This window comes from Bufo bufo, chromosome 2, assembly GCF_905171765.1.
Source record: "Bufo bufo chromosome 2, aBufBuf1.1, whole genome shotgun sequence".
In the NCBI taxonomy this organism is placed as follows: domain Eukaryota; kingdom Metazoa; phylum Chordata; class Amphibia; order Anura; family Bufonidae; genus Bufo; species Bufo bufo.
In genome coordinates this window covers 666,572,985-666,585,866 of record NC_053390.1, presented here as the reverse complement: position 1 = coordinate 666,585,866, position 12,882 = coordinate 666,572,985, and the positions used below count along the sequence as shown (strand labels likewise).

Below are 12,882 nucleotides of genomic sequence, written 5' to 3'. Positions count from 1 at the left end.
GAGAGTGATGGATGTGTGAATAAACATATTAAAATCAATCAGTCTGTGGAGAACACGAACAGCACACGTTTGTGATTTTATGACTAAGGCCTTCGTTGAATAAAACAGGAAAGATTTTGCAGATCCACACTAGCTGACGTACAAAGGCAATTGGTTATGATAATGTCTAACAAGTACTGAACACTAAATGTCACTAAACTCAATGATCTGATCCTCAAGCGCCATATACTGAAAGCTCTTCTGAACAGACGCCAAACGAATTACTAATCTACTAATCAGCACTTCACTGGAGACCACATACAGAATATCCCTCACAAAGCACTTTTGCTGCCTCACCAAATATGAATTATTTAAGAAATCCCATCCTGCCCCAGAGAATTTAACTCAAAGAAAATCATAAAGCTTTAAATGGTGGAATAATCAGCTAAATAAAAATGTGATTTCAGAACATGCAGTATATTGTCGATCAGAATGCTAGCTTGCTGTGTGCTCATTTGTCATACACATGGAACTAAAGTTGCAAATGTTATATGTCATGTGTGATACTACTGTGTTGTCACTGTGTCACTACTGCATGGGTGTAACAAATAAGAGATCAGCCGGCACTCAGTGCACGCCACACGGGATAGGAAGCAATCTCCACTTGAAATCCAAAAGAAATCCCAGCAGTCGCGTCTTGTATAGTCGTGATATTTTATTGCATGAAATCAATATGTCCTACAACTGGTGGTAGGACATATTGATTTCATGCAATAAAATATCACGACTATACAAGACGCGACTGCTGGGATTTCTTTTGGACTACTACATGGATGACTGATGTCTACGCAGTATTCAGTGTGCTACCGTGTGAGATAATATGTAAATGTGCACAATGGAGTAAGATGTAACATAACCTATTCCGTGCGCACACTATAGCTGTAATAAGCTACATTTCTGTTTGGCCAGAAACTAACCCAAACTGCAGGATGAATTATTATTCAGTTGTATTTTTAATGTATGTGTTTGTTGTCTGCTAGGGTTATATCTGAAGATACGAGGATATGCTGAAATCAAGCTGCATAGCCTTCTCCATTTTACAGCGACAATACAAATCCCATAGCTCCAAAGTCTAATATTGTAATCAGTGATGAGCGAAGTGTACAAAAATTGGATTCAGCTGCTTCGCCAAATTTACAAAGAAGTACTTCGTCACAAAGCGCATTTCGTTTTAAGTAGTGGGCGCAATGTCTGTGAGCGGCGATTGCGCTCCACCCCTCAGAAGCCGTGTTCATCACTGATCTCGTCATCTGAGATGAAAAATGAGGGCTTTTAGGGGTTAATCAGTTAAAAAAAATAATAATACTCACCTTATCCATTTGAGCACGTAGAGGCTGCCGTAGCCATCTTGATTGAAGATCCCATGCGAGATCATGCGCGGTGGGTGATGACGTCATAAGTCACCACGCATGAGATTTTGCAAGGGATTTTCAATCAAGATAGCTACAGCAGCCTCTACGTGCTCAAATGGATAAGGTGAGTATTATTTTTTTGTATGAATTATTTTTGTTACCTACATTTCAGGGAAAATTGATTTGTTACCATAAAGCACAAGGAAATTTGGCTTCGCAGTGAATCGAATGTTCCCTAAAATTCAGAACGAAGTCCACTTCGATGCTTCAATTTGCTCAACCCTAATTGTAATGTAGCTCTGTGAGTAGATGTTACTCAGCCTGGTCCAAGAGATTGGCACTGGATAGAGAGTGGTTGCCACGAACCGGCAGGACAGGTAGTGAATCCTCTGGACCAGAGAGGCGATGGCACGGGTTGTACTAGAGGACCGGTTCTAAGCAGTTACTGGTCTTCACCAGAGCCCGCCGCAAGGCGGGATGGATTTGCCGCCGCGGCAACTACCAGGTCGTGTCCCCTAGTAACAACTCGACCTCTCTGGCAGCTGATAAGGCATGGTACACAGGGAGAAGGTAAGAGCTTAGTCGGACGTAGCAGCGGTCAGGGCAGGCGGCAAAGGTTCAAAGGCGAGTGGACGGTAGCAACGGGTACGGCAACAGGTAAGGCAAACTAACATCGTAGGGGACGCTTTCTCTGAGGCACAAGGCACAAAGATCCGGCAGAAGGCTGTGGGAGGAGAAGGTATAAATGGGCAGTGCACAGGTGCAGCCTAATTAAGTCAGCACTGCCTCTCACAACCTTAACCCTTAATAACCCCTTTGGACCAGGCACCAATCACTGGTGCACTGGTCCTTTGAATCTAAGAGTCCCGGCACGCGATCGCCCTAGAGAGCGAGGACGCACACGCCGTGACGCTGGAGTGCTGCCTGGGGGCATACGCTGTGAGCGCTCCGAGGCCAGCAGGGGACCCGGAGCGCTCAGCGTAACAGTACCCCCCCCTTTGGTCTCCCTCCCTTTTTGGTACCGAAGAACTTGCAGATGAGACTGCGGTCCAGGATGTTTTCCTCCGGCTCCCATGACCTCTGTAGTCAATGCAGGGGCGGAGGGAGCCGTCTTTTTTAGTCACGAAGAAAAAACCGGCCCCAGCAGGAGAAGAAGATTTTCTTATGAATCCTCTCTGTAGGTTCTCACGTATATAGTCGGACATGGCAAGAGTCTCAGGAGGTGAGAGAGGATAAATTCTGCCCCGAGGTGGAGTAGAACCGAGTATCAGATCGATCAGGCAATCATAGGATCGGTGAGGAGGAAGAACCTCAGCTTGTTTCTTGCAGAAGACATCCGTGAAGGAATGGTATGGATTGGGCAGCCCAGAAGGCGGAGAAACTTGCGGGTTCTGTTCGACCAGAGCAGGCTTGAGACAGCGGTCCAAACAGGAGGAGCCCCAACGCAGGATCTCACCGGTGGACCAATTCAGGACAGGGCTATGACGTTGAAGCCACGGCAGACCCAGGAGGAGTTCGGAGGAACAGAAGGGAAGGACAAAGAATTTTAAAGTCTCGGTATGAAATATTCCGATGTCCATCTGCAGAGGCTGGGTACGGAACTGCACGGTGGCTGAGAGTCTCTCACCGTTAACAGTAGAAATGAAAAACGGCTTGGGTAGATGGATTACTGGAATACGGTACTTGTCAACCAAGGAGGCGTTAATGAAGTTGCCAGCTGAACCGGAATCCAAGAAGGCGGCTGCGGAGAAAGAGGACTTGGAAGAGATGATCAACTGCACGGGTATGATGAGACGTGGAGAGGAAGAATCCACACCTAGCAACGCCTCTCCCACGCTTACTAGGTGCGAGCGTTTCCCGAACGCGGTGGACGGAGAGGACAATCTCTAAGGAAGTGCTCGGTACTGGCACAGTACAGACACAGGTTCTCGTTTCTGCGGCGGCTTCGTTCTTGCGGAGTCAAGCGTGACCGATCCACCTGCATGGCTTCCACGGCGGAAAACCCAGTAGCGGGTTGAGGGGGATGCGGAAAAACGGAAGCCAGATGAGGAAAGCGTCTAGGACGAGCTTTTTCCTTTTCAAGGAGGAGTTCCTCTTGTCTTTCGGCGAAACGTTTGTCTATCCTAGTGGCCAGCAAGATGAGGTCACTAAGAGTGGAAGGAAGCTCACGTGCAGCCAGAACGTCCTCTACTTCACTGTTAAGTCCTTTCTTGAAGGTGGCGCAAAGGGCTTCATTGTTCCAGTTCAGCTCAGAGGCCAGGGTGCGGAACTGAATGGCATAGTCACCCACGGAAGAACCTCCTTGGGTCAAATTTAGTAAGGCAGTCTCTGCGGAGGTAATCCGGGCAGGCTCCTCAAACACATTCCGGAACTCTAGGCAGAAGCTCTGGACGGAAGCGGTGGTGGCAGGATCTGCGCGGTCCCATAGTGGTGTAGCCCAGGCCAGGGCCTTCCCGGACAGTAAACTGAGAATAAAGGCTACCTTGGCTCGCTCAGAAGGAAACTGGTCGGACAGAAGCTCGAGGTGGAGAGAGCACTGCGACAAGAACCCACGGCACTGCTTAGGATCTCCGTCATATTTGTCTGGTAAGGACAAACGGATTCTGGAACCGGTGGTAACGGCAGGCGGAGGTGATGCAGCAGGAGCAGACGGAGGAGCTGGCTGTTGCAGAGAAGGCAGGAGCTGCTGCAACATAGCGGTCAACTGGGCCAGCTGTTGACCCTGCTGGGCCACAATGGTGGTGAGGTCCTCCAGGCTTGGCAGGGGAACATCAGCGGGATTCATGGCCGGATCTTACTGTCACGAACCGGCAGGACAGGTAGTGAATCCTCTGGACCAGAGAGGTGATGGCGCGGGTTGTACTAGAGGACCGGTTCTAAGCAGTTACTGGTATTCACCAGAGCCCGCCGCAAGGCGGGATGGATTTGCCGCGGTGGTAACTACCAGGTCGTGTCCTCTAGTAACAACTCGACCTCTCTGGCAGCTGATAAGGCGTGGTACACAGGGAGAAGGTAAGAGCGTAGTCGGACGTTGCAGCGGTCAGGGCAGGCGGCAAAGGTTCAAAGGCGAGTGGACGGTAGCAACGGGTACGGCAACAGGTAAGGCAAACTAACATCGTAGGGGACGCTTTCTCTAAGGCACAAGGCACAAAGATCCGGCAGAAAGCTGTGGGAGGAGAAGGTATAAATGGGCAGTGCACAGGTGCAGCCTAATTAAGTCAGCACTGCCTCTCACAACTTTAACCCTTAATAACCCCTTTGGACCAGGCACCAATCACTGGTGCACTGGTCCTTTGAATCTAAGAGTCCCGGCTCGCGCGCGCCCTAGAGAGCGAGGACGCACACGCCGAGACGCTGGAGGGCTGCCTGGGGGCATACGCTGTGAGCGCTCCGAGGCCAGCAGGGGACCCGGAGCGCTCAGCGTAACAGTGGTCTTCATTCTAAGTCTGTTTCAGGAATGTATGTATTGCTGCAGATGCTTTTCAGATTATGGTGGTCCTTGGGAGGGCTCTCCCCATGGAAATGGTGGTGGTCGATGAAGACAAAACAGCAGAACAGAGTGGTTGTGGGATTAACCATGTTGTGGAGCACTGAAACAGGCTGGGATGTGAATCGAAATTGAATACATGTGGTTGTGAAACAAGCCTGGTCTGCTACATGAGAGTTAACTGCAGAGTAAAATAATGGAGCATGTAATTAAAGGGGTTGTCCCATGAAAAATATTCTACATTTTTCAAACCAGCACCTGAATCTGAATACATTTGTAATCGCATTTAATTGAAAAAAATTGTATCGCCACTGAGTTATTCCCTGAAATCTATCTACATAGCGCCACCTGCTGTTTGTCCTTTTTCTAAATTCTCTGTCCAGCTCACTGAGGTTGACATTCATGTTCAGTTCCATCCTTAAACTGCCACTAGCTTGCATCAGAAAGAACACGTCCCCTGAGAAAGTGCCAACCCTCTGAGCTGCCATTTTCAAATAAATCTAGCAGAGCAATTACAACAATGAATGGGGTGATCTCTGGATTTATGTGAGGTACAGGGCTGGTTGTATGTTTGTTAGATACAGACTATCGTTCTATATGATATCTGCTCCATTCACATCTATGTCGGAGGCTTTGTTTCTTACAGATTGTGAAATATTTGACATCTATTTTTGGCTCTGTTCACATTGAGCTCATTGTCTGTTTATAATGGAAACCATGACACAGAACAACATTGATTTATAGTCCTTTGAACACATGCTTGGCTATTACTGACAGTTCCATAGAGATGGAGGGGTGGTCGTGCATGGGCAATGCACTCTCCATTAATTTCTATGAGACTTTCAATAGAACTCCAATAGAAAAGAATAGAGAGCATGTTGCTCATGCTCACTGTACTCTTGTTCACTTTGGGTGCGCCATTATAGTGTTAAGTGCAGGTTCCAGAGGTGAGAACTGCACCTATCTGATATTGATGACATATCCTATTAATACGCCACCACTATCCTATTAATACGCCACCACTGTCTCAGATGACACAACATTTTTATAACTGAGGTGTATCCAGATGTAGAGCTGATCATAAATACACTGCTCAAAAAAATAAAGGGAGCACAAAAATAACACATCCTAGATCTGAGTTAATTAAAAATTCTTCTGAAATACTTTGTTCTTTACATAGTTGAATGTGCTGACAACAAAATCACACAAAAATTAAAAAATGGAAATTACATTTTTAACCCATGGAGCTCTGGATTTGGAGTCACACTCAAAATTAAAGTGGAAAAAACACACTACAGGCTGATCCAACTTTGATGTAATGTCCTTAAAACAAGTCAAAATGAGTCTCAGTAGTGTGTGTGGCCTCCACGTGCCTGTATGACCTCCCAACAACGCCTGTGCATGCTCCTGATGAGGTGGCGGACGGTCTCCTGAGGGATCTCCTCCCAGACCTGGACTAAAGCATCTGCCAACTCCTGGACAGTCTGTGGTGCAACGTGACGTTGGTGGATAGAGCGAGACATGATGTCCCAGATGTGCTCAATTGGATTCAGGTCTGGGGAACGGGCGGGCCGGTCCATAGCATCAATGCCTTTGTCTTGCAGGAACTGCTGACACACTCCAGCCACATGAGGTCTAGCATTGTCTTGCATTAGGAGGAACCCAGGGCCAACCGCACCAGCATATGGTCTCACAAGGGGTCTGAGGATCTCATCTCGGTACCTAATGGCAGTCAGGCTACCTCTGGCGAGCACATGGAGGGCTGTGCGGCCCTCCAAAGAAATGCCACCCCACACCATTACTGACCCAATGCCAAACCGGTCATGCTGGAGGATGTTGCAGGCAGCAGAACGTTCTCCACGGCATCTCCAGACTCTGTCACATCTGTCACATGTGCTCAGTGTGAACCTGCTTTCATCTGTGAAGAGCACAGAGCGCCAGTGGCGAATTTGCCAATCTTGGTGTCCTCTGGAAAATGCCAAACGTCCTGCACGGTGTTGGGCTGTAAGCACAACCTCCATCTGTGGACGTTGGGCCCTCATATCACCCTCATGGAGTATGTTTCTGACCGTTTGAGCAGACACATGCACATTTGTGGCCTGCTGGAGGTCATTTTGCAGGGCTCTGGCAGTGCTCCTCCTGTTCCTCCTTGCACAAAGGCGGAGGTAGCGGTCCTGCTGCTGGGTTGTTGCCCTCCTACGGCCTCCTCCACGTCTCCTGATGTACTGGCCTGTCTCCTGGTAGCGCCTACATGCTCTGGACACTATGCTGACAGACACAGCAAACCTTCTTGCCACAGCTCGCATTGATGTGCCATCCTGGATAAGCTGCACTACCTGAGCCACTTGTGTGGGTTGTAGACTCTGTCTCATGTTACCACTAGAGTGAAAGCACCGCCAGCATTCAAAAGTGACCAAAACATCAGCCAGGAAGCATAGGAACTGAGAAGTGGTCTGTGGTTACCACTCCAGAACCACTCCTTTATTGGGGGTGTCTTGCTAATTGCCTTTAATTTCCACCTGTTGTCTATCCCATTTGCACAAAAGCATGTGAAATTGATTGTCACTCAGTGTTGCTTCCTAAGTGGACAGTTTGATTTCACAGAAGTGTGATTGACTTGGAGTTACATTGTGTTGTTTAAGTGTTCCCTATATTTTTTTGAGCAGTGTACTTTGTATGCTAATATCCCTAATGAAGACCTTTGCTTTCCACCGCTGATCCTCTCTTGTAATTCCAGTTGACTAAATATCTATCATGAAATTCTTTCATGTGAAAGCAACAGGAGAACACTATAGAACTGATAAGGTAAGTGTATTTGAAAGTTTTGTAAATGTGTAGAAATGTATATGTACTTCAAAAAGACTTGCCGTAATACAGATCTATTGGTATAATGACTTGCCTATGTATTGCAAATGGACAAACCTGGACAAACCTCCAAGGTGCCAGGTGACTTCTTAAGACATAACTTGTATTTATGTTAGTCTTTAGTATTGATGACTCTAAGAGTGATCCAGATATGTAATTTATGTGTTCTTGTAATTTTTGAACACCTTAGACCATGTGTTAGACTACCTTAAACCATGTGTCTAGTGATGTACACTGTAGTACATCATATTTTGATATAATAAAGTACTCCCTGGCTTTGGTAAATAAGGTAGAACAGTGCATATCAGATGAGCTTACAAAGATTAAGGAGCTTAACTGCTTCAAGACAGGTCATTTACCCTCCTTCCAGACCAGGCACATTTTTTATTTTTTCAGTACATGTGCCTTTCAAACCAGCTATATTTTCTGTTCAGTCTTTTATTTTGTCTTGATTTAATTTTTATTTATTTTATCCTTTGTGCCCCCCACATGGTTATACAAGACCTTTGGTGGACATTTAACATTACATTTTTTTTATTTATTGCTAATTTCTTTTGTAACAAGGGCTGACATAGAAGCCTAATTTACAGGGGAAATAGAGGCCTCAGAGGGGTTGCACAGCTCTGTACAATCTCACTGCAAAGCTGATCTGGGTCTGCAAAGACCCAGCAGCTCGCACAGGCTTCTAGCCCCTGGTGATCACATGGCCGCTGTGACCACGGCAATTTAACAACCTATATGTGGCAGAAAAAATGAACCACAAAGCTGGAATTTTTCCCCCCATTTTCTTTCACTTTTTCTAGTAAAATATGTGGAAATGCATATGTACTTCAAACTTTCCATAATACAGATCTATTAGTATAATGACATGCTTATGCATTAAAAATGGACAAACTTCCAAGGTGCCAGGTGACTTCTTAAGCCATAACTGTTAGCCTTTAGTTTTAAGAAACTATAGCAGGGATGGCCAACCTGAGGCTCTCCAGCTGTTACAAAACTACAACTCCCAGCATGCCCACACTGCCTACAGCTTTCAGCCTACAGCAGGGCATGGTGGGAGTTGTAGTTTTACAACAGCTGGAGAGCCGCAGGTTGGCCATCCCTGAACTATAGATTAGTGATGAGTCTTAGAGTGATCCAGATAAGTCATTTGTGTATTCTATAATGTGTTCTTGGAATTTTTAAACACCTTAGACCATAAAATCTTACCATAATAAAGTATTCCCTGGCTAGGGAATTAGGTAAAATAGGTAGAACAACATCATCTCACTGTTCAGAAGATCATCGGTGAGATATTTTTACCAACTCTATATAGACACACATATACTCATACTGGTCAACAATTTAGCATTTCAGGCTCTCTTGTATGTTCCATGGTTGATGGACAACGGCATGACGAGCAATATTTATAACGCAACTTCTCACCTCCACATTTATAACTGGTGAATGAATGCTATGTGCATCTCTCTAATGATTAAAATGTCCCCCCCTCGTAGTTAGGTTAGGGTCAACCAGACCCAAATACTTAGGGGGAGATTTATCAGGTCTGCTATACCAGTTTTTTGGCGTAAAAATGTCACAAGCGATGTCGGTGTGTGACATTTGGTCAAATTGTGCGACATTTTGTGAGCCTTTCAACTTTCAAAAGATGAGGGAAAAGTAGGCCAGGATTTATTAGAACATCTTTAAGTCTCATTTGTAATGTGTAACTTTTTAAAAAGTTACAAAAAAGTCACATCTCCATGCCTGGCAACTCCCTGATGTACTTTTACAGACACTTGCGCCAAATATATTCTAATTGTGCACCATTTCATAAATTTGGCACAACCTCCCAAAGCAAAGACAGACTTAGAACTGAAACCAAAATCACCGGAACTAATACATTTACTAATATTTAATTTTCAAAGAAAATTAAATGTTCTCAGCAACCAAAAACTAAAGGCAATCACTAGCTGTCTCTGGGCCCTCTGTCTCTCCAGGAGCCCAATAACAACTGCATGAACTGCCTTTTTGATATGGTACTCCAAGACATTCAACTATGGACTTTTAGAGACTTGTATGCTACACTATTTAGTTTCTCCTCCCATGATACACTCTTTGTGTAACTTTTCCTTTTCCTTTTTCCTTCATTCTGTATAATTATATCACTGCCATCTTTACTTTTGTTTTGTAAAAAAAAAAAAAAATCCTTAGTGACTTTTGAAAGATGTTCTACAGTGTGTTCTCAAGTATATCATTCTTGACACAATTTCACTTCAGATTGCTTGGAAATCATTGCAATAAGCCGCTTACATCTATGAAAAGGCAAACAAGCATGTTACTCTTGTGAGTAGTTTAGCAGTGTAGTATTTTGGAAGGTCACGATCATTTTATCATTGAGCAGAACAGCTTTTTTTGAAAAAAAATGTAACATTTAATTGAGGTAGTTATAAAGCTTCAAATATGAGGATATCTTATTACATTGGATCAGGGCTAAATTAAATTTGCCTGGAGGATATATTTTATTTTTTTACTGTCTTACAGTTAAGTACAGTTTAATACCATTTAAGTTATGCCTCAAAAGTTTTTTGTTCCAAAACCTTGGCTTTTAACTGGGGTTATATTTAGTGTCCATAAAAACCTACCTAAATCCTTAAAAAGTAATGCTAACTATCAAGCTGAAAAATTCAAGAAGTTCTATATTCAAGATTTAGAAATCCATTGGATTATAGTAATAGATTTTAGATGTGACAAATGTTTTGACTACTGCACTAAATTTACTTTTGGCTTCACTGCATTTTAGAAAGGCATTGTTCCAAGTTTTTTTATTACTCTCAATCAGATAGGTTATACAAGTAAGTTAGGTGGGGATAGGGTCATTCTCATTCACAGTGAATACCAGCATCTGTAACAGCCAAATGTGCTCATAAATCCTATTAATCTCCATGGAGAGGTACTGCACATGCTCTTCCTACTCTTCAGTCAAAAATGGGAATTTGGACACTTTCAGCAAGAGTTGGTTGCAGTGGCTGGACCCCCATCTGACTTTTTTCAAAGGGCTTGACGAATAACTTAATACAACTAGCATTATAGTTGAAATAGTTGAATTAAATAAGCTTATGAAGTGAATTAAAACATTTTTCTCACTACTACTGAGGTGGTGTTGAAGTAAGGGGAATGTATGTGGTGAAATATTACAAACTTGACTAATGTGAGAGATTTTCACTAAATAATATGAGTCAGTTGAGTATTAGGCTGGCTATACACATTAGATTGCTGTCATCCAAACACTTGTTCGGCCAGTGATTTCTTCTGAACCCAAACAGATGAACAATCATCTTGGCCAAAAATGCATGTGCCCTGAATATGGAGAAAGATGCTGGAAGAAAACTCTGATAGTGGCTTATCGCTTCAAGAATTAGAAAGGATAGGGTAGTTGATTTTTAATGGTCGGATCCATATTTCCCCTCACACCTGTCATCAGGGAAGAGGCAGGATTTATCTGTACACATTAGATGGATGCCTGGACCTGCTGAAATTGGCAGGTTCTCTCGACATTAATCTATTTAATGTGTATGGCTAGCTTTACTTTCACCCATTTATAGCTTTTTTTTAATTGCATACAAGAAAGCGATCTCATGGTATAGTAACAGATCACTGCTTATAAAGGACAAACAACTGGTACACAGGCACAGAGTCTAACAAATAGTCTGGACACTACATATTTATAGAGCCAAACTGCAACAGAAATTCCAGTCACAAATTTCTATTTCATTAGTAGGAGGTTTAGTTTTCCCTTCTGGCTACTTAAAATCTAAGCAAGTTGCAAATTAACTAAACCCCTTGCTATAAAATTCACATATTGAGTCATTTCAGTGATCATACTGTATAAGCATATACAGAAAGCAGCTGTAATATATACTGCTCACTATTACTTCATTACAGTCCCTAAAAATCATAACCACAGAGTCCTGTAACATTATCTCCAAACCTAGACAAAAGATGAAGAAATCCAGCTTCTGAAAAATGTGTCACTTTATTCCAACGTTAAAATCTCCACATACAGGAAAAAACATACAGGTTATCTCCAAACCTACTCTTTTCTCCATGCTTTATGCACATTCCTTTGACATAAAACTAGTTTATGTTTTAAATTATGTGGACGACAAAGTTTATTTTTTGTCCCTAAATAATTAGTAGTTCAGTCTGATATAAAAACACGAGTACAATGAGATAGTAAGTTATAGCATATTTACTTACAGTTCATGCCAATAATCCAAGCTAGAGAAATCAGGAATCCTGGTAGCATATTTGTGAATCAGTAGGTAGTGAATAGAAAGAAGCCTGTCTGTTCGGAAGGCAGATCAATCGGTGGATTTAGTATCCAATATTTCAGACTGCAGCACCAAGAGCTCGCATGAAATGTGCTTCCCTCCCTCTCCAGCCTCCTCTGGTTCTGTTTGTTCAGCTACCTCTATTCCTTGTCTCTTCTCTGACCCTACTGCACACACACAGCAAAGTGAATGAAAGAAGAGAAGAGAGGGGAGGAGATGAGGGGAATGCCAGAGTAATGTGGAGAAAGATTTTTCTTATTTATGGTCTGTACTGTGAAAGTTGCAAATTAAGTACCATACAGACAGTATCATTGTAGAGGTTTGTAACGTCTTCTTAGAAATTGAAAAAGGTTTCCTGTCAACTGAAATAATTGGTTAACTTGAATTAAATGGGCTCTCTCATCTCAGACATTAATGATATTTCACTAGAATATGCCACCTATGTTAGGTGTGGGTCTCACCTCTCGGACACTTCCATCTCCAGAATGGACCACAAAAACTGGAGGTGAGCACACTGTGCAAGCGCGGCCACCCTCCATTCTCCAGTATAGGAATCCTGAAAATAGCCGAGGGCTCTCACTCAGCTATTTTCTGAACTCCCACAGAAGTATGTGCGGTGTGCTCTCCTTTACTTTTGAAGGGCGCCGTTCTAGAGATTGGTGCAGGTCCTGCACTTATCTGACACTGGTGGGATATCCTAGCGATATCATCCAGAAAAATCAGATCCTGGCTCAAAATGCCACAGTATATGAAAGAGGTAACTTCAGCATTCTCCCAGTTAAAGCAAATAGTGATTTATTTAACAACCAGCATCAAACATAGTGAT

At 43.6% G+C, this 12,882-nt stretch overlaps 1 protein-coding gene across 1 annotated transcript in view; it reads right to left on the bottom strand.

Moving 5' to 3' along the window:
- RXFP1 (relaxin family peptide receptor 1) overlaps positions 1-12,087 on the bottom strand; it is a 476,211-nt gene extending 464,124 nt beyond the window's left edge. Inside the window, exon 1 of the mRNA XM_040418599.1 lies at positions 11,983-12,087. Within this exon, the coding sequence (XP_040274533.1) occupies positions 11,983-12,031 (49 nt within the window). The 5' untranslated portion in view covers positions 12,032-12,087. The remainder of the gene's footprint in view (positions 1-11,982) is intronic.
- Between the last annotated feature and the right edge of the window lie 795 nt (positions 12,088-12,882).